Source organism: Schistocerca cancellata, chromosome 1 (assembly GCF_023864275.1).
Source record: "Schistocerca cancellata isolate TAMUIC-IGC-003103 chromosome 1, iqSchCanc2.1, whole genome shotgun sequence".
Classification (NCBI taxonomy): domain Eukaryota; kingdom Metazoa; phylum Arthropoda; class Insecta; order Orthoptera; family Acrididae; genus Schistocerca; species Schistocerca cancellata.
The window spans coordinates 255304640-255326876 of record NC_064626.1 but is presented as its reverse complement, the minus strand read 5'-3'; the positions used below and the strand labels follow the sequence as shown (position 1 = coordinate 255326876).

The 22237-nt window shown below is 42.3% G+C and overlaps 1 protein-coding gene across 1 annotated transcript in view; it reads right to left on the bottom strand.

Moving 5' to 3' along the window:
• Positions 1-22013, bottom strand: part of LOC126170653 (inter-alpha-trypsin inhibitor heavy chain H4-like) — a 191703-nt gene extending 169690 nt beyond the window's left edge. Inside the window, exon 1 of the mRNA XM_049920743.1 lies at positions 21858-22013. Coding sequence (XP_049776700.1) covers positions 21858-21959 — 102 coding nt within the window. The 5' untranslated portion in view covers positions 21960-22013. The remainder of the gene's footprint in view (positions 1-21857) is intronic.
• Between the last annotated feature and the right edge of the window lie 224 nt (positions 22014-22237).

Here is a 22237-nt window from a genome sequence, read left to right as displayed (position 1 = left end):
AACTCAAAAACAAAAGTTCCTTACATAATTTCATTTACGGTTTCAAATATTTCAGTGGACCTTCTTAAACTACAATTCTGCTCAGTTATGTCCTCCCTTGTTAATTTCATCTGTGTACTCGCTCCCCACCTCCCCTCCGCTTGACATTGCCAAATTTCTGGTTTCTGAGCCTACAGGGCTCTTTTACATATATATTTTACTTTGAGTTTGTATTTTACCATATCTCTTTATTAATTTTTGGCTGTATGATAAATGAAAAATCAATTACATTTTGTGATTGTGTAGACATTCGATGTCATATTCTACTAACTCATAAGTGGAATTTCAGTTACATTTTGTGGTTGTGTAGACATTGGATGACATATTCTTCCAACTCATGTGTAACATTTTAGATGAATTTTACACATATGTTTTGTTTGACTTTTGAATTTTTATCTGTATGATAAATGGAATTTCAATTACATTTCGTGACTGTATAGAGATTGGATGACGTTTTCTTATAACAAATACGTAACAGTCCAAACACAAACAATGTTTCTTTAAAAAAATTTGGTGCTTTTCATCTACATATTATACTTTTGTTTATTTGGTACTGCTAGGATTTTTCATTTATATTGGAAAACATGGTTTTCAGAAGCAACATATGTCAAAGCATGTATGACGTATTAAATCTGCGATACGTTTTGTGAGTATTTCCATTGATTCAACGGGTTTCTTCAGTTGTGATCTTATTTCGTTTTGCTTTGTCACATTTTCCACTTTGTAATAAATGTTGCACAGCTCCCAATGAGGATGGTTTAAGACCGAAACCGGTCATTATCACAGACAGCACAATGTAATGCATTTTGTAAAATTCGTACATGCTGTTCACTAGTGTCTAAACAAGATGATTTGTATAAAATCGTTAATGTTAGCGCCCAGCTGTCTTTACGGCTGTTGTGTTTGAAGGGGATCACTACAAACATGACGATGTCAAGCGACGAACAGGGATGTTTCGCAAAGTCTATAACGTTCATATCCAACTATTGTGTGGGCTGTATGTTTATTTAAATATTTTACCTTGAAATTTGCATCTAGGTACAGCGCTCTACTCGTCAGATGATTGTTGACATGACTGAATTTCGCGAAGCATTATTGTTTTTCACTTGACGTCTTTATATAAAAAGTCACTAAAACAAGGAAATTTGTTTCGTCTGAGCCTAGACTGACAAGATGACTCAGAAAAGACGTACTTTAACCTCTCGGTCGTTCTTGTACACTAATAGCGTTGGTTCAGTGAATAGTTGTATTGGTAGTGATTTCAGAGCATTTTATTATGAGTGCCCCATTGTCTTTATGTAACAGGGACGAAATGAGGAGGGTGATTCATTTTTTGTGTTCTGAAAGGGCTAAAGCTGCCCAAACTATCAACAGGAAATAGTGGCAGCTTGGTTATAGATGTTTTCTGAATGAAAAATTTACGGGTGAATAAAGCACTTTAAAAGTGAACATACATACTGAGGTGAGAAGTCATGGAATATCTCCTAATATCCGGTCGGACCTAATTTTGCCCGTCGCAGTGCAGTAATTCGACGTAACAAGGACTGAACAAGTCGTTGCAGCCCCCTAAAGATATATTGAACCCTGCTGCCTCTATAGCCGTCCATAATTGCGAAAGCGTAGCCATTGCAGGGTTTTGTGCACGAACTGATTTCTTGATTACGTCCTACAAACGTTCGATAGGTGGCCAAATGATTCGCTGGAACTTTCGAGAATATTCTTCAAACGAACGACTGTGACCCAGTGACATGGCAATTACTAATTGCTGTAAATGGTTTCCAAGTAGTCGAGCATAACCATTTCCAGTAAATGATAGGCTCAGTAGGACCAGAGGAGCCAGTCCATTCCATGTAAATACAGCTCACACCATTGTGGAAACACCATCAGCTTGACAACTTCAAGGAATCTGCGATAACTCGAACCCTAGCATCAGCTCTTATCAACTGAAATCGGTACTCATCTGACCATGCCACCGTTTTCCAGCCGTCTAGGGTCCAACCGGTTGGGACACGAGCCCAGTTGAGACGCGGCAGGCGTTGTCGTGCTATTAACAAAGGCATTCGTCATAGCCGTAGCCCATTAACGCCAGATTTCGCCGCACTGTCCTAAGAGATACTTTCGTAGTACGTCCCACATTGATTCCTGCGGTTTTTTCACTCAGAGTTTCTTGTCTGTTATCACTGACAGCTCCACGCTAACGCTGCTCCTCCTAAGTGAAGGCCGACGTCCACTGCGAATATTGATTTCCCTAATGATTTCCGAAATGGAATTTCCCATGTATCTAGCTGCAGATACCATTGCGCATTCAAAGTCTGTTAATTCCCGTCGTGTGGCAATGATTACATAGGACATATTTTCGCACGAATCACCTGCCCTTTTGTACATTATGTACGCGATACTATCGCCATCTGTATATGTGTATATCGCTATCGCATGACATTTGTCACCTCGGTGTCTCTGTATGCGACGAAGGATGTTCGGTAGGGTAGAGCAGCAAAATCAAGACGTGAGGCGAATGATTCGTGATATTTGTCGTGTTAGAACTAATGGCATTGCGCATAAACTGAACACTATTCACGGTTCAGCATTTGCAGTCGCCCACAAATCTCTAAAATATAGGAAAGTGTGTGCTCGCTGGGTAGCACGTGAACTGACAGACCGTCATAAAGGGGAACGTTTGCAAATATTGAAACTACATTTAAGGCGTGTTGAACAGGAAGGAGAAGACTTTCTCAGTCGTTCAGCAACCGTTGATTAGACGCCGTTCCATCAATCGAACCACAGAATACGCGGCTGAGCATCGTCTGCAAACATCCGTCCATCTTAATCAACAATAAAAAAGTTCAAATTACAAGTCTCTGCGAGAGAGTGAATGACGACACCGTTTTGGGATATGAAAGTTACACTGTTGATTCATTACACTCCCAGAGGAAAACAATGGGTAGTGTTAAGCACTTTGCGATGCTGCGAGATATGGAACCTAAAACCAAAACGAAAATGAGAGAGCTACTTTCAATAGGCTTCCCTCAAACCTCTGGGAAAACAATGCTATCCATTAAAAAAGTTTGTTTAGAGCTGCTGGAGTACCCAGTTTATAGTCCTCACATAGTTCTAAGTGCTTTTCACCTTCCTGCTCTCATGAAGGAACATCTGCATGAGAAAAAGTTATCACCAGACAACGAAGTTGTGGGGACGATGCAAGAGTGTATGCGGATTACACCACAGAACTTCATCCAGGACAAAATAAGAAAGTTCGTCGAGGGGTGGACCAAGAGCGTAGACGCTGAGGAAGATCATGTAGATTAATGATAGAAAGAAGATATGAATTTCTGGTCAAATTGGTATAGGGTAATAACAACAGCAGCAAACGGGGATAGGATTCATTATGAATAGGTAGGTATGGCAGAGAATGTGTTACTGTGAGTAGTTCCGTGACTGGTTGTTCTTGTCAGAATCGACAGCAAACCAAAGCCGACAACGATAGTTCAGATATACATGCCGACGTCGTAAGCTAAACATGAAGATATAGAGAAAGTATATGAGGATATTGAAAGTGTAATACGGTACGTAATGCGGGATGAAAATCTAATATACGTGGGGGACTGGAATGCAGTTGTAGAGGAAGGAGTAGAAGAAAAGGTTACAGTAGATTATGGAATTGTGACAGGAATCAGAGAGGAAAAGGACTAAATGGGAGTTCTGTAATAAGTTTCAGCTAGTAATAGTGAACAGTGAATAGTGAAAGCACAAGAGGAGGAGGTATACTTGGAAAAGGCCGGGTGATACGGAAAGATTTCAGTTAGATTACAACACGGTCAGACAGATATCGGATACTGAAATGTAAGGCGTACGCAGGAGCGGATACAGATTCAGATCACAATGTAATAGTGATGAACAGTAGGCTGAAATTTAAGTGATTAGTCAGGAAGAATAAATATGCAAAGTAGTTGCATACGGGCAACTAAGGAAAGACGAGATTCACTTGACGGTCTCTAAGGCTGTAGATAAAGCAATAAAGAATAGCGCAGTAGGTAGTACAGTTGAAGAGGATTCAACATCTGTAAAAAGGGCAGTCACAGAAGATGGATAGAAAACATGGGTACAGAGAAGGTAACTGCGAAGAAACCGTGGGTAACGCAAGAAGTTGATATATGAAAGAAGGAAGTACAAAAATGTTCAGGGAAATTCAGTAACACAGAAATACAAGTCACTGAGGAAGGAAATTAATAGCAAGTGCAGGGAAGCTAAGGCCAAATTGCTGCATGAAAAATTTGAAGAAATCTAAAAAGAAATGATTGTCGGAAGGATTGACTCACTATACAGAAACTCAAGACACAAAAAGCAAAGGTAGTAACATGAAGAGTACGTTGGCAAAAAGGGTATTTCTAGCCAGGAGAAGTCTTTTAGTATCAAACGTATGCCTTAATTTAAGGAAGAATTTCTAAGAATGTTCGTCTGGAGCACAGCAATGTATGGCAGTGAAACATGGACTGTGGGAAAACCAGTACAGAATAATATCGAAGCATCTGAGATGTGATGCTACAAACTAATGTTGAAAATTAGGTGGACTGATAAAGTAAGGATCAAGGAGGTTCTGTGCAGAATCGGAGGGGAAAGCAACATGTGGAAAACACTAATAGGGAGTAAGGATGATAGGGCATCCGCTAAGACTTGAGGAAATGAATACCAAGGTACTAGAGGGAACTGTAGAGGGTAAAAGCTGAAGAGAAAGACAGATACTGGAATACATTGAGCAAAAAATTAAGGATGTAGGTTGCAAGTGCTACTCTGAGGTAAGAGGTTGGCACAGGAGAGAAGTTCGTGGCGGGCCGCATCAAAGCAATCAAAAGATTGATGACTCAAAAAAAAATGTTACTTACAATGTTGTCTTCTCGATAAAAAGTTTCCCACTTAAAAAATCCTTTGAATTTTAACTTGCCCTCATGTATCTAAATTGAAAGCGTAGTCCGCATACAGAACTTCACCACGTCTTTGCAGACTATCATTTGATGAAAATTATGTTCGATATCTTGAGTTGGGCGGCTGGGGTGGCCGAGCGGTTCTAGGCGCTACAGTCTGGAACCGCGCGACCGCTACGGTTGCAGGTTCGAATCCTGCCTCGGGCATGGGTGTGTGTGATGTCCTTAGGTTAGTTAGGTTTAAGTAGTTCTAAGTTCTAGGGCACTGATGACCTCAGAAGTTAAGTCCTATAGTGCTCACAGCCATTTGAACCATTTTTTTTTATCTTGAGTTGTAGGCTACCTGAAATGCTTGGAGTGTTTAAGTTTTGAGATAAACCCTGCACATAAGCTTCATCAGTTTTGAGCTAGTTTGTTGGCGTGGGAAGACTCCAGTATCAGCACCGTTTGACTCCTATAATTTACTTTCTTACCTACTGTAGAATTCAGAGATCAAAATAATATGCAAGTCCCAGTGGAACTCAATCTGCCATATCACATATGGGTACAAATTTGTATCACAGCCTAAATTCGGCGTTCCTGTACAATTGTTCTTGATGTGCTCCTCAGCCCGAAGAGTGATTTGATGCAGTTTTCCACGATAGTCCATCGCGGGCAGGAGTCTTCATTTCTGCAGAATGACTGTAGCCTACAGCCGTTTGAAGCCGCTCATTGCAAGCACGCCGTGATCTTCGTCTATAGTTCCTACCCTCTTCACCCTTCTCATACTTCATTCCAAGTTGAAGATTCCTTAACATCTCCGGATGTATCCTTTTTAAGGGTTCCTTCTTTTAGTCTAGTTGGGCCATAAATATCTCTTATCACCAGTGCGATTCAGTACTTCCTCATTAGCTATTGTATTCTTCTTTTGTTGCCGATCAATGGATTGCTCGGTAGCATTTCTCAGTTTTTCCCTGTCTTCTACAAATCTCTTCACTTCCGAGTATGTTGTCAGTTAGGTATCTTGTTTTATCTGCCTGATGTACTTAATTGTTGAAATAACATCATGTAACGTCTTAAGCTGCTGTTTCTCGTACGTCCTTTCGAGGCATTTTTCCTCCTATTACTATCAAAATTAATACGAAATATCTGTATGTGTGTCCAGCCGATCGGTTCCTCCATTGCTTGACAGTCCTCCTATAAGGATCTTTTCCCTCGCCTTCTTCTGGAAACGCAATGCCTCAAAAGTTTGTAGTCCTTTCCGTTCTTCTCCCCTACTGTCCATATATCCGAGTCATATAGAGCAACGCTCCACAAGAAAGATTTTACATATTTTTTCCTGTTTCTTAAACTAATATATTTCGATGTTAGCAGCTTATTATTATTATTGGATGTTGTTTTAGATCTGTAATTCTACATTTAATCTCGTGGCATTAATCTATCATCCACTGTTATTTCAATACACAGGTACTTAACGTTGGTAATTTGCTTCAGATTCTCCCCAATCCTACGTAGGTCTGCTGCTACCGGGACTTTACTACATACGAGCATTTAGGTTTTTCTTCTCATTTATTTTCATATTATAACTTTTCGAGAATGCTTTGTTCATGCCTTCTATAGTCCTTAGGAAATTCGGCTAACACAGATGTATCACCTGCAAATCTAAGCATTTTTATGTATTTCCATTTATAGTTACTCCTTCAACATACTTGTATGTATCTCTACATTCTCTTGTTGCATCTTTAGTTCATGTATTAACAGGACATATTTATTTAATCCTGAAAGTTTTGTGTCATTGTCTTTTATTTTTACAACTGCAGTCTGGTTCCTGTAACGCTGTTGTATTATTTTCTTGCGTAAGTGACGTGACTCACTGCACATTAAAGTTTACAGCATTTTAGACCAGTGTGCTACGTCGAAAGTCTTTTTTCGCGCGGTATTGTTAAAATAATTAGTTCCTTTTTTAATTTTCCACCTTTCCTAAATCCAAATAGATTTTCTGCGCGTTTTTGATTAATTATGATTGATATGCTATTCCTATTCGTCGTTATCTCGCAGCCATGGATACTTAATGCACGATATTCACACTCGTTTGACGTTGTTTTCTTAAACATTGGTACAAGAACTGACCTTTGGAAATATCTAGGGAAATCTCCTTTTTCATGCATCTCATTGCTGATCTCATATAAAAAACTTTTTTGTTTTCTCATCTAGAGCCTGGAGTATTTCTCCAGTTATTGAATTAAGGTCCCTCTTTTGCTTTTTATCCTTTAACTACTTTATCGAATTATCTCTAAGTATTTTAGGTCCATGTTCATCCAGTGAAACACCTGTTGCCTTTTCCATAAACGTATCCTTTGACCCAGGTCCGTCACATAGCTTCGCTATTTATTCCTCCTAGTGGCCTCATAAGTCATATAGTTCCTTGATATACATTCCTTTTGATCGCACCTCCTTGGGCCTTAGCTCTAAACATTGTGCCTTGCCGAGCTGGTGGTACTCTCTCCCTTCTCTCTCTCTCTCTCACTATCTTTTTTTTCCAAAAGCTTTTCTGGAAAGCTAATCGTCCTAGTTCCACTTTCGTACAAGTCTCCACTCCAGACAAATGCCTTCACAAAAGATTGTATTCGATGTTAACAAATTTCTCTTTTTCAGAAACGCTTTTTTTATGTTTCCAGTCTGCACTTAATATCTTCGCTTCACACTTGTATCATATGAAATAAAAGTAATTAATTAATCTACATAAACGGTGTCTGGAATGTGGATGGAGTTTCACTTGTATGTCTCCATTCCGCTATGAACATAATAGTCCCTCATATAATTGGCAGCATCATTTACATTTGCCGACTTGTAAGAATTTCTTAATGCAGAGTGAAGGCCTACGCTTACAGCTCTAAGTCATTTTTATTACAGGGTAAAGGTCCAACGCTGCATTGCTCATCTCCAAGCGGGTATTCCCAGCGTTTTGATAACCTTGGGTATCCCGAATAGCTGACGGAATAGCGTGTTTGGGAAATTTTACGGTACTTTTGCTTACGTTGTGGACGGCGGATGTGGCAGTTTGCCAGACGAACTCGGCAGGGTCCAGTAGTGCGTACAACTGCTTTTTCTACTGGATGCTTCCAGTATTTTGTAGGAGTATCCTTAGTGCTACATCTGCACTACAGTTAACAGTCCACGAAACGAATTGTACATTGTATGACAAAAGTATGCGGACACCGTGTAATGCAGAACATCAGATGTCGCGAGAGGAGGATCCGCTAGTACAAAAGGAGGCGAGAAGTATTGAGTTGTCAGTGCAGAAGCAGTAACGGCTGAATAGGCCAGTCAGGACAACTCAGTGGCTTCGAACGCTGGCTATTCATTGGATGTAACCTGAGTAACATAGCCATGAAGGATATTTAAACTCGTCTAAAGTTGTCCAAGGCAACTGTTGGTGGCGTGATTGTGAAGTGGAAACGAGAAGCAACAACCACACCTAAAGATAAAACCAGACAGACATCTTGTATTAACAAACAGAGGTTGTAGAGCATTGCAGAGTGTGGTTGTAAGAAAAAACATGAAAAGAGCAGAAGGAATCACTCGTCAATCCCAGTTCACTACCAGCAGACCGGCCGGCACAATGACTGTGCGTAGAGCATTAAAAATAATGGAGTACAATGCTAGAGGAGCCTCTCATAAGCCACACTTTTTTGTAGTCAGTACTCAGTGGCGCTTGAGATGGCGTAAAGAGGTACGACACTGGACAGTGGATGTCTGCAAACGAATGATATGAAATGATCAACTACGCGTTATCAGTGATTTGCTTTCAGGGAATGCCTTTAGAGCGTTACCTGGCATGGTGTGTAATAGGAACACCGTAGTGCGGAGGTGTTGCTGCAGTATGGAGGTGTTTATCGTGGTTCGGGAGTGGTCGCCTTATTGCGCTGAAGAAAGCGCTGAATGCCGAAGGATATGAGCACATTTTACAACATTGCGTGTTGCGTACGTTGCAGGAACAGTTTGGAGACGGTGACTGTATCAGCGTGACAGTGCACCCTGTCATAAAGCAGCTTCCGTGAGGCAATGGTCTGTGGGCGACAGCATTCCTGAAATGAACTGGTCTGCCCAGATTCTCCACAAGAGCCTATTAGAACACCACTGGAATGGGTGTCGACATGGCTCCTCACCGGAGTGTCCAACGTCATTTCCTTCTCTGGTTTCGGGTCTCGAGGAAGAATCGGCTGCCATTCCTGCACCGACTTTCAGATATCTCAGTCAAAGTGTTGCCAGCAGAGTTCAAGCAGTCATACAGGCGAAGTGTGGTCATACACCATATACAGGGTGAGTCACTAACTATTTCCACCAAGAATAGCTCCGAAAGTATGATAGGAGCTGAAAAGTTTGTGGGGCAAATGTTGCATGGGACAAAGGGAGCCATAATATGACGCTAGTTTTTTGTTGCTAGGTGGGGTCCCTTCAGAGATATGAAAGTAATTTTTTTAATGCGATGCTGTATTTTGGTACGTATTTTCTTATAGCGGCTGTCGAGACGAATCCAATGATGTGTAACAATAAGGTCTTTGAAGGTCAACGAAGGTCACAAAGGTGACATGAACCTCCATTTCAGAAGGTGTTCGTAGTGATGACCATTGGTATCAATGCAGTGTTGCAATCTTCTTATTATGGATTGAGTCGTGTACCTTATCACATCGTCACTTATCGAAGCACATACTCCGACAGTTCTCTCTCGCATATCTTCAGGTGTAGTTGGAACGTCTTCATAACCAATGTCTTTTACGAATGCACACAAGAAAAATCAAGAGGTGTCAAGTCTGGCGAACGAGCCAGCCACGACATATCTCCTCCACCTCCAATCCAACGATTTGGGAATGGTCTCTGCAACTCATTTCTAGCCATCAGAGGAATATTTGCCGGACACCCATCTTGCTGATACCACATTCTGTTCCTTGTTCCTAACGGTATTTCTTCCAACAGCAGACCTAATGTTTCTTGCAGGAATGAGGTGTACTTCCTACCATTAATATTTCCTTCGATGAAATAGGGACCTATAATTCTGTCCTCCAGAATTCCAAACCATACGTCCACCGACCGCGATTTTTGGTGTGCAACTTGCCACAGCCAACATGGATTTTCAGTTGCCCAATAATGCATGTTATGCAAATTAACATTTCCATGGTTCGTGAATGTAACCTCGTCAGTAAATAAAATCAAATTAATAAATGTGTCACCCCTCTGAATCTGAAGTTGAGCCCATCGGCTGAATTCAATGTGACTCATTCAATCATTACCAATTAATTCTTGATGGAAAATGGTTCAAATGGCTCTGAGCACTATGGGACCTAACATGTATGGTCATCAGTCCCCTAGAACTTAGAACTACTTAAACCTAACTAACCTAAGGGCATCACACAACACCCAGTCATCACGCTGCAGAGAAAATCCCTGACCCCGCCGGGAATCGAACCCGGGAACCCGGGCGCGGGAAGCGAGAACGCTAGCGCACGACCACGAGCTGCAGACAATTCTTGATGGAGACTGATATGGAAAGGATGATATTTATGGCGATGTAGAACACGAACAACACTAACCTGGCTTATGCCAGATTTCCTTTTGATTTGTGGCGACCTAACACAGGGATCTCGAAACACAGTGGCAAGAGTACCAATTTCTGATTCCTCGTAAATAACTTTCCTTTCAGCGTATAGGTCTCCAGCTCTCACTCAATTTCGTCCTCATTCTCCATAAATGAGAAGTATATCTACTTGTTCTTCGAAGGAATACATCATTCACATTCGCTTGATTCGACAATACTATTCTTACCGTTCCTATTAGTGTTGTAATGCGAAACCGTCGAATGACGTTTACATGTCAGTGGCACGTTAGATGGATACGCCGTATTCGGCGAATATTTACTAAACGAGAGAGAATTGTCAGTGCATGTGCTTCGGTAAGTGCCTAAGTGATAGGGAATATTACTCAATCCATGATAAGAAGACTGCAACACTGCATTGACACCAATGGTCATCACTTCGAAGACCTTCTGTAAATGGACGTTCATGCCACCTTCTTGACCTTCGTTGACCTTCAAAGACCTTACTGTTACACATCATTGGATTCGTCTCGACAGCTGCTATCAGAAAATATGTACTTAACTATAGCATCCCATTTAAAAGAAATAAAGTTGATCTTCATATCTCTGAAGCGACCCCAACTAGAACCAAAAAACCAACGTCATATTACGGCCCCCATTGTCCCATGCAACATTTGTCCCACAAATTTTTAAGTTAATATCATATTTCGGAGTTATTCTATGTGGCAGTGTTTAGTGACTCACCCTGTATACGTCCAACAACGGGTTTCCGGATTCTTGTGATCGGATAGTATGTCGCTGGCTCACCCTCCAAGACACAGCAATGTTTAGCGATGCTGCGTCTCAAGGCCTTTTCCCTTGTTTTGTGTCTCTGACTTTCTTCTTTGAGATCCGGGGCTACTGCCGAACGAGATGATAGCAAGCGGATCACAAGTCGGCCGATAACTTGCTCCGGTGACCTCTGCTATAGCGGGCGACGAATTACGAAAACCTGTTCTGAATGAAGAAAGCTTTAGTTGCCATTAAGAGTTAATTTCAGCGCGATTCGCGGCTCAGACATAAGGTACTAATGTTCAGTACAGTTTGGAGACGTTGGCCGTATCAGCATTTATTGTTACATCAACACTGATTAGTTCATCACTTTCAGTGAAAGTTGCCTGGGCATATCCCAGTTACCACGTGAAGCAGTTGTCATCAAATATCCATCGTCGCTTCGACGGATTCTTACTTGATCACCATCATTAAGAATGTGGACTTGCTGTATGTGAAATAGGTACAAGTTTTCCGCATGTAACGATCACCATACGCGATTTTGTGGGGTATTGGTACGTGCAGAAAATAGCCGTGTGCTAGCAGTAGGGCTAAGCAGCATCATTTCAACAATGTGTTGCTGTTCCTGCACAGGTTGTCGATTTACATGTTCAGAAGATAAAGGGGAACTTGGAAGAATACATATTTCACTGAAAGTGCTGCAAACTGAGGTAAACACTTTACGATCAGGAAATCGACGTATCGGAAAGTCGACAACAGCAGGAGCACTACCTCGCAGAAGCCGTAAATAATCACCTTATCCGCATATTCTTCATTAGCGTGGGTGTGCGGCATTTTAGTCAGCTAATTTATGAACACAGTTAACTGATGCTTCTCTATGATACGCTCTCAGTCCCTCGCACCACTTCACTGACAACACACCATGGACAACTGCGCTTTCGTCGGGCTATTTGAATGACAGAAAGATATTTCGAGCAATGAATGGTAACCATTTGGAATAGGGCATGTGTCGATATGAGGTTGTTTTTTGCTTTAAATGAGCGTTTGTGTCACATCCCTGAACACTGACAATCGTCTTGGTACATCCTGTATAAGCAATCTAGAAAATGATATTCTACATCTACATCTACATTTATACTCCGCAAGCCACCCAACGGTGTGTGGCGGAGGGCACTTTACGTGCCACTGTCATTACCTCCCTTTCCTGTTCCAGTCGCGTATGGTTCGCGGGAAGAACGACTGTCTGAAAGCCTCCGTGCGCGCTCGAATCTCTCTAATTTTACATTCGTGATCTTCTCGGGAGGTATAAGTAGGGGGAAGCAATATATTTGATACCTCATCCAGAAACGCACCCTCTCGAAACCTGGACAGCAAGCTACACCGCGATGCAGAGCGCCTCTCTTGCGGAGTCTGCCACTTGAGTTTGTTAAACATCTCCGTAACGCTATCACGGCTACCAAATAACCCTGTGACGAAACGCGCCGCTCTTCTTTGGATCTTCTCTATCTCCTCCGTCAACCCGATCTGGTACGGATCTCACACTGATGAGCAATACTCAAGTATAGGTCGAACGAGTGTTTTGTAAGCCACCTCCTTTGTTGATGGACTACATTTTCTAAGGACTCCCCCAATGAATCTCAACCTGGTACCCACTTACCAACAATTAAATTTATATGATCATTCCACTTCAAATCGTTCCGCACGCATACTCCCAGATACACTCCTGGAAATTGAAATAAGAACACCGTGAATTCATTGTCCCAGGAAGGGGAAACTTTATTGACACATTCCTGGGGTCAGATACATCACTTGATCACACTGACAGAACCACAGGCACATAGACACAGGCAACAGAGCATGCACAATGTCGGCACTAGTACAGTGTATATCCACCTTTCGCAGCAATGCAGGCTGCTATTCTCCCATGGAGACGATCGTAGAGATGCTGGATGTAGTCCTGTGGAACGGCTTGCCATGCCATTTCCACCTGGCGCCTCAGTTGGACCAGCGTTCGTGCTGGACGTGCAGACCGCGTGAGACGACGCTTCATCCAGTCCCAAACATGCGCAATGGGGGATAGATCCGGAGATCTTGCTGGCCAGGGTAGTTGACTTACACCTTCTAGAGCACGTTGGGTGGCACGGGATACATGCGGACGTGCATTGTCCTGTTGGAACAGCAAGTTCCCTTGCCGGTCTAGGAATGGTAGAACGATGGGTTCGATGACGGTTTGGATGTACCGTGCACTATTCAGTGTCCCCTCGACGATCACCAGTGGTGTACGGCCAGTGTAGGAGATCGCTCCCCACACCATGATGTCGGGTGTTGGCCCTGTGTGCCTCGGTCGTATGCAGTCCTGATTGTGGCGCTCACCTGCACGGCGCCAAACACGCATACGACCATCATTGGCACCAAGGCAGAAGCGACTCTCATCGCTGAAGACGACACGTCTCCATTCGTCCCTCCATTCACGCCTGTCGCGACACCACTGGAGGCGGGCTGCACGATGTTGGGGCGTGAGCGGAAGACGGCCTAACGGTGTGCGGGTCCGTAGTCCAGCTCCATGGAGACGGTTGCGAATGGTCCTCGCCGATACCCCAGGAGCAACAGTGTCCCTAATTTGCTGGGAAATGGCGGTGCGGTCCCCTACGGCACTGCGTAGGATCCTACGGTCTTGGCGAGCATCCGTGCGTCGCTGCGGTCCGGTCCCAGGTCGACGGGCACGTGCACCTTCCGCCGACCACTGGCGACAACATCGATGTACTGTGGAAACCTCACGCCCCACGTGTTGAGCAATTCGGCGGTACGTCCACCCGGCCTCCCGCATACTCACTATACGCCCTCGCTCAAAGTCCGTCAACTGCACATACGGTTCACGTCCACGCTGTCGCGGCATTCTACCAGTGTTAAAGACTGCGATGGAGCTCCGTATGCCACGGCAAACTGGCTGACACTGACGGCGGCGGTGCACAAATGCTGCGCAGCTAGCGCCATTCGACGACCAACACCGCGGTTCCTGGTGAGTCCGCTGTGCCGTGCGTGTGATCATTGCTTGTACAGCCCTCTCGCAGTGTCCGGAGCAAGTATGGTGGGTCTGACACACCGGTGTCAATGTGTTCTTTTTTCCATTTCCAGGAGTGTATTTTACAGAAGTAACTGCTACCAGTGTTTGTTCCGCTATCATATAATCTTACAATAAAGGATCCTTCTTTCTATGTATTCGCAATACATTACATTTGTCTATGTTAAGGGTCAGTTGCCACTCTCTTCACCAAGTGCCTATCCGCTGCAGATCTTCCTGCATTTCGCTACAATTTTATAATGCTGCAACTTCTCTGTATACTACAGCATCATCCGCGAAAAGCCGCATGGAACTTCCGACACTATCTACTAGGTCATTTATACATATTGTGAAAAGCAATGGTCCCATAACACTCCCCTGTGGCACGCCAGAGGTTACTTTAACGTCTGTAGACGTCTCTCCGTTGATAACAACATGCTGTGTTCTGTTTGCTAAAAACTCTTCAATCCAGCCACACAGCTGGTCTGATATTCCGTAGGCTCTTACTTTGTTTATCAGGCGACAGTGCGGAACTGTATCGAAAGCCTTCCGGAAGTCAAGAAAAATAGCATCTACCTGGGAGCCTGTATCTAATATTTTCTGGGTCTCATGAACAAATAAAGCGAGTTGGGTCTCACACGATCGCTGTTTCCGGAATCCATGTTGATTCCTACATAGTAGATTCTGAGTTTCCAAAAACAACATGATACTCGAGCAAAAAACATGTTCTAAAATTCTACAACAGATCGATGTCAGAGATATAGGTCTATAGTTTTGCGTATCTGCTCGGCGACCCTTCTTGAAAACTGGAACTACCTGTGCTCTTTTCCAATCATTTGGAACCTTCCGTTCTTCTAGAGACTTGCGGTACACGGCTGTTAGAAGGGGTGCAAGTTCTTTCGCGTACTCTGTGTAGAATCGAATTGGTATCCCGTCAGGTCCAGTGGACTTTCCTCTGTTGAGTGATTCCAGTTGCTTTTCTATTCCTTGGACACTTATTTTGATGTCAGCCATTTTGTCGTTTTTGCGAGGATTTAATGGGAACAAGCAAATACCTGTGAAGTAATGAAGCATTTAAACAAGAGCGGCTACATTAAGCATTTACATAATCAACCAAAAACAATGGGAAGAACATTATAAAAAGTTGTGGGCTGACGAAAACATAATGGAACAAGCATAAACGTACGAAGATGTAAAATGGGATAGATGTACTAGTATTAACTGAAGCAGGAAGAAGCTTTAAAAACAAAACAGAAATGTAGCTGGTATAGATGGCATTCACGGTGAGTTGTTAAAATGCAATGGAATTCTCCTTAAATCAACGTTTTAATATGTCCTAAATTAATGTTGAGAGAAATCGTGAATCCGGAAATCCGGTCAAATGCTGTTGCTGTATCAACTTTTAAGAAAGGAGGGGAAAAAAATCGCAATAACTATATGGGAATAATAGTTTTATCAGCTGGGTATAAAACATAGGCAAAAATTTTAACTCTTACGCTAAGGCTAACGGCCGAAAAAATTTTAACTTAAGACCAGAGTGGATTCAAATCTGGATAAATAACAATCTACGTATAATGTATTCATGCAATTTTATCATTTATAGACATGATTTGAGGCGGAGGCTGTTATACAAAATAAATTGTTGATGATGTACAGGAACCAGCCACTAATCGGTTTTAGGTTAATTTATTCAAAAAGTACCGTTACCGGTTTCAAATTTTTTACAGTTCATCTTCAGATGGTTTTTTCATGCTTCCATCAATACGGATTATCGCTGGCTTCCTGTGTGTTCCCCCTACGATAAACAATAATTCACCAATTTCAAACGTGTAACGTAATTGGTTGAGATACATATTTGTGTTGAAATACAGCTTACATGAACTGTCTGTCTCGCGCATTTGTATTAGCAGTTTTCTTGCAATGAAATACGAGTACATTCTCAAGAATGTTTGTGACTGTGAAAATAAACATATCCCTGACAATGGATTTCATTGCCACTATGAAAACGCATACATCTTTGAGAATCTATTTCAATGCTAGAAAACTGCTAATACAAAAGGTGCCAAACGGACATTTCACGTAAGTTGCATTCCAACACAAATATATAGCGCAATAATTTTGCTTACACGTTTGTGATTTGTAAATTATTGTTTATCCTAGGACAACACACAGAAAACCATTGTATAATCTGTATTGATGAAAACATGGAAAAAAACAATTCGATGATGAATTGTAAAAAATTCGAAACTGGTGGCAGTACTTTTTGAACAAAGTATCCTGAAACCAATTTGTGGCTGCTTGCTGTACACCACCAGCAATTTATATTAGAAGGTATTCATTTTGAAATTATTGAGAAATAAAAGAAAAGAAATTAATGGTGAGGTACACATCGCTTTTATCGACTAGACAGTGTCAAGATGTTTGACAGATTAAACAGGGTGACACTCTTGGTAATACTACAAGAAAATTGAGTCCCGCTACCCTTGATACTAACCATAAAAAGCTTATATAATGAAACTAAATTTTTGACAGAATGTGGGACGAAATACGGAATAATGGGATTACGACAAACAAATGAGTTAAACAAGGTTTCAGTCTATCTCCAACATCATTCAATTTATATATGAGTATAAATGACTTGGTTAAAATATGGAATGAGGAAATAAAAAAGAACAAAGGAGTAACACTAGTCAAGGACCACTATATAGGAATATTCATAAGTGCTGAGAACCAGACTACAATAACCTCTTCAGAAGGAGAATTACAACGAAATATTTTTAAATTAAAGAGGGTTGAACAAAATTGTAATTTCATAATACAGTATCTACAGAAAAGACAAAGGTAATGGCATTCCGAGGTAAACAACAGGTGTGATGAAAAGTAGCAAGAAAACACAAGATAATTGAGCAAGTATGTCATTTTAACTATCTGGGCTGCGCTATTTCTTTTAAGTGTGATAACGATCTAGAGAATAAAATAGCAAAATTTCAGGGTGCCTGTGGAACAATAACAAAAACATTCAACAGCAAAACAACTAAAGATATCCAACTGAAATTCTGTCGAACACCATCTGTTCCGTTGCCAATTTACAAATCTGGGGCTTGGACCGCAAACAAGGAAAACATAAATCGAATAGTGACGTCAGAAATGAAATTTCTCAAATCAATAAAGTATGTAAACTAGAAGATAGAGTAAGAAATGAAGATGTTATAAATGAGTTTAAAATATCTGCAATAACAGAAAAAATCCACAAACAGTAGAAATGGAAAGAACATTAAAGAGAAGTCAGTAAGATAAACAACCTACAATAGCTTAGCAATATATTCCCAAAGGGTTAAGGGATGTGAGTCGGCCCATGAAATTATAGAGCTAAGAAACTGAAGCCGGAACACGTTTGTCAAACCAAATCCATGAATATAGATGGTGGTGTTTATGGTCTGCTGCTTCAGTTGCTGGAAGATAGCCTCCTGGACAAAAGGTAGCCCGTGTGTTAACGAACAAGACTGCTGCGTTGCCCATAACACAGTAATAATTACAGATCTTAACCGAAAATTGGAGGTCGTTGGATTGACCGATTTGGAGACATAAATTTATTTTCGTGTTCAAGAGACTAAGCATCTCTAAAATTTTAGCTTTGGAAAAACCGCACGTCTTTGCAGTAACATGACCAGACGATATCTGCTAATAATATACACCTGAGTATTCTGCCGAGTTGCTCCCATTTTACGCATAAAATGAAAACAACTCGACAGAACACCCTGGTGAACACTATCTGTCCAGACGAAATTCAGTGAATATTACTGTCTGTCTGGAATCGCTTTTTATGATGTGTCAGCGCCGCAGGTCAACATTTTGAGCACTCACAATGATAAACCCGTGAACCGTGCTGAGTTACGAGTTTTATCATATCTCATACAGTACGGTAGACGTTTGCGGAACCTCTTCTTCTGACGGCTAAACAATGTTTGCGTCGCTGTTGTCTTGTTACTGTTTGATCAAGCTCCACATGTGTTATGCTGTTAAAGTCCTCTTCGATAGTTCCTTCCAGTTACACAGGAAAAATATGCAGTTACATTTAAAAAAAAAGAGTTGTCGTCTTGATTCGACAGCTACAAATGTTAAAAATTACCTGGGTACGTCAGATAACACACTACGTCATCCGCTACAACTTAGTGAAAACCGCTCCTCCGTATATTTAAACATTGTGGAAATATTTGAGGTGACCGTCATATCTCCATCACCATGCATAGTGTAAGGCGTTGAGCGTTAGTTTGTAGCACCAACAGGTGAGCCAAAAATGAACCGAATCAGCATTCCGAGATGACGATCTCCGGTTTGGTATCTTGAGCGATCTGGATATCGTTTTACATGGTTTCAAAACTGAACTCAGAGAATGTTATAACAGGACAACGCTATGAATACAGTATCACTGGTTTCTAGACTAATGACATGCACGTGTTTCGCCCCTTAGATCTCAGATGTGCATTCAGCTAAGGAAACAAACTGCAGATCGATAAAGAGCAAAGGTTCATGAGGTGTGTACTTTGGAAAGAATGCAATATACGTTTGTAGAAATGTAAACTCTAAGCTGAACTGTCTCAACAGTCTTTATCGGACAGCCTGAAACAGTGCCAGATTATTAAGGCACAATCTGAACATACGACTGACGTGTCGCCATCATACAACTGTCATTTAAGCAATATTGAGGATATTCAGCCCAGTTGTCAATCGTTTGACCATTTCCAGAACAAGTTTCAACATTATCCCATTTTCAAGTATTAAAAACAAAGAAAGCAAATAAAGCAATCTCCCCTATATCGTCAAATATATAAGGATTACGGACGTCCTGAGTTGTAACCTACCTTAAGAAATTTTATGCCATTAGGTCTCCTCACAACTTAAAAATAAGTTGCACCCGTGCGTTGTCAACTCAAACTATAAAACATAAAACATCAAAAGCCGGTGCATCCACCGTTCCCGAGGTACAGTTACAAACTGAAAGCCGTTGCCATCGCCTAACCAATGATCATATTTAATTAATACTTAAATCTCAGCACCAACGATACTACTGTCTGTCATAAAATCTTTGAGAAATGGCTGTCTGGACCTAGCACATTCTGATTTAACACTGAATCTATGCTACAATCTAAACTGAAATAGCATGCGGAAATCCTATGTCACTAGGTAAAATACCTTGACGATTGCTTATTAAGGACGACTTCGCAAAAAGTGTGCCCAGAAATATCCTTTAGACACTTCCGACCTCTCATTTGAAACGCCAACGAACTTCTCTTTCAACGCCGATAAATCACTATCTCCTCTAAATCCGACATAAACCACCCAGTTTCTTCAACAACCTCACGTTTTCTGTTATATCTCCCAACGAATGCTGCTCATTCTTCAAATGCTATTGCTACAGCTGACGAGCCGTTCTCTTCCTTATTATGCTCATTAAATTTAAATGTAAGATTCCATTACGTCTGCCCTACGTATCTCGCTTCGCAGTCCTGATATTCTACTTCATACACTCCCGATTTGCTCATCCAGTTCTCATCTGTGTCGATCTTATGCCTGGCCAGTCAGTTCCTCAACAGTCGCAGTTCCACTCGCCCGTAGACATCTCCGCAGCCATCGTCCACATTACGGCCCGTGGTTATCACTCTTGCTTCAGCGCCGGTTTTGGAGAGAGCCATTTTGCCATGCACGGTATACTTTAAGCACTGCAAGTGAGCAGCTAACAAACTTCGCTGTATCGAAAATATTTCTACCCTTAGATCGAAAGCTACTGATAATGCCGTCTGGGACGTCAAATAAAGCGTTGCGTTTCCGCATGCACAACGTGTGCACTGTTTTCCACTTCCCCGTCCCGCTCCTCCACCTCCCCCCCCCACTCACCCCCCACCACCCACCCGTTACCCACTCGAGAAACCTTACGTACCAGCCAGTGCTAGCACTGCCGCCTGCCGTCTGTGAGTGGTTATTGCACCTTGATGTCGAACATAGGCTGTGGTCATCTTAATGTGAATGGGCCGTTTATAAGGTTTCAGCAGCACATGCTTGCCAAGACCATTCAGCTAACTCGAATCACAAATGGTTCAAATGGCTCTGAGCACTAAGGTCTTAACTTCTGAGGTCATCAGTCGCCTAGAACTTAGAACTAATTAAACCTAACTAACCTAAGGACATCACACACATCCATGGCCGAGGCAGGATTTGAACCTGCGACCGTAGCGGTCGCTCGGTTCCAGACTGTAGCGCCTAGAACCGCACGGCCACTCGGGCCGGCTCGAATCACATTGGTGATAGTTTTATAGGCGTATTATTGCTCACTGTATATAAATGTTCACTGTATATAAATGATCAAGTCCATAACGTCGGAAGCACCATTAGTTGTCGCGGATGTTACTGGGTATTTAGAGATGGTTCAAATGGCTCTGAGCACTATGGGACTTAACTTCTGAGGTCATCAGTCCCCTAGAACTTAGAACTACTTAAACCTAACTAACCTAAGAACATCACACACATCCATGCCCCAGGCAGCATTCGAGCCCGCGAACGTAGCGGTCGCGCGGTTCCAGACTGTAGCACCTAGAACCGCTCGGCCACTATGGCCGGCATTTAGAGATGCTTCAATGCTAGAAACTCGTAGCGAAATTCAAGAAAACATGGAGAGGGTTGTCGGTTTGTACAATGATTACCATTTGGCCCTAAACATAAACTGATTTAATGGGATGCGCACAAATAGGCGGAAAGATCATTTCTTGTTTGATTACACAACGGCCAAATGATTACTGGAAAACCGTCACACGCATGAAATATCTGGGAATGTGCGTTCGGAGAGATTTAAAGTGGAACAACCACATAAAACTAAGCGTAGGAAAGACAAATGCCACACAGATGCATTGGAAGAGCCTGTAGAAAGTATAGACGACAAACTAAGGAGCTACCTTCCAAAACTCTCATTGAGCGACACGTTTCCTACTTAAGATAGCTACAGGAAACTTACTAGGAAATTTAAAGAAGTGAGGAGCGATTCGTCACGGTTTCGCTTAGCAAGCGCGAAAGCGTCTCGGAGATAATCGTCCAACTCCAATGAAACACGCTAGAAGAGGTGGCGCTGTGTATCACATTATGGTGTCCTGTAAAAATTCCCATACCGTGTCTCACTACAAGAATCAACCTATATAACGCTTCCTCTTACGTATATCGTGCGAAAAGACCGAGAAGGTGAAATTAGATTCGAGCTCATACAGTCCTTCTTTCCGTGCATCATTCGCGACTGGAACAGGAAAGGAAGCAGTGAGAGTGGTACGCGAAGTACTCTCCATCACACACCTCACCGTGGCTTTCAAAGTACAAATATGGATTTAGATGTACATAACTACAAAATAATTTCCTCGAATAATTCTTATAAGATGCAGATTTAGCATTTGAAAATAATTGCAACAGCAACTGAATCTAAATTACGAGTGGAGTGCCTGGTAAGCGAGATAACCTGAGCAGAGACGGCGACCAGCAGCACCGCCGCCGACACCACGACCGCCCTGAAGTCCATCGCCAGCTGCAACTGCGGCTGCAGGCCGCGCCGCCGACCCATCGCCAGTCAGCCGCCCAAACCCTGTGACGTCAGCAGGCGACCTTTGACCCGCAACGCTTGTCGCCGCCTCCGCGACTGGCAGCCTGCTCCCTTTACTCGATACCGCCCGCCACTTTCCATTAGTGCAAACAACGCTAGCCTGACTCACTATTGATAATATTGACTTCGCTGCGGCAACTCATTCTGCTCCCCTACCAACCTTCGCAAAGTTCTTTTACTTTTCAATAATATCGGTTATTCCAATCGAAAGCTGTCGACCTATTCTCATCCACTGCCCG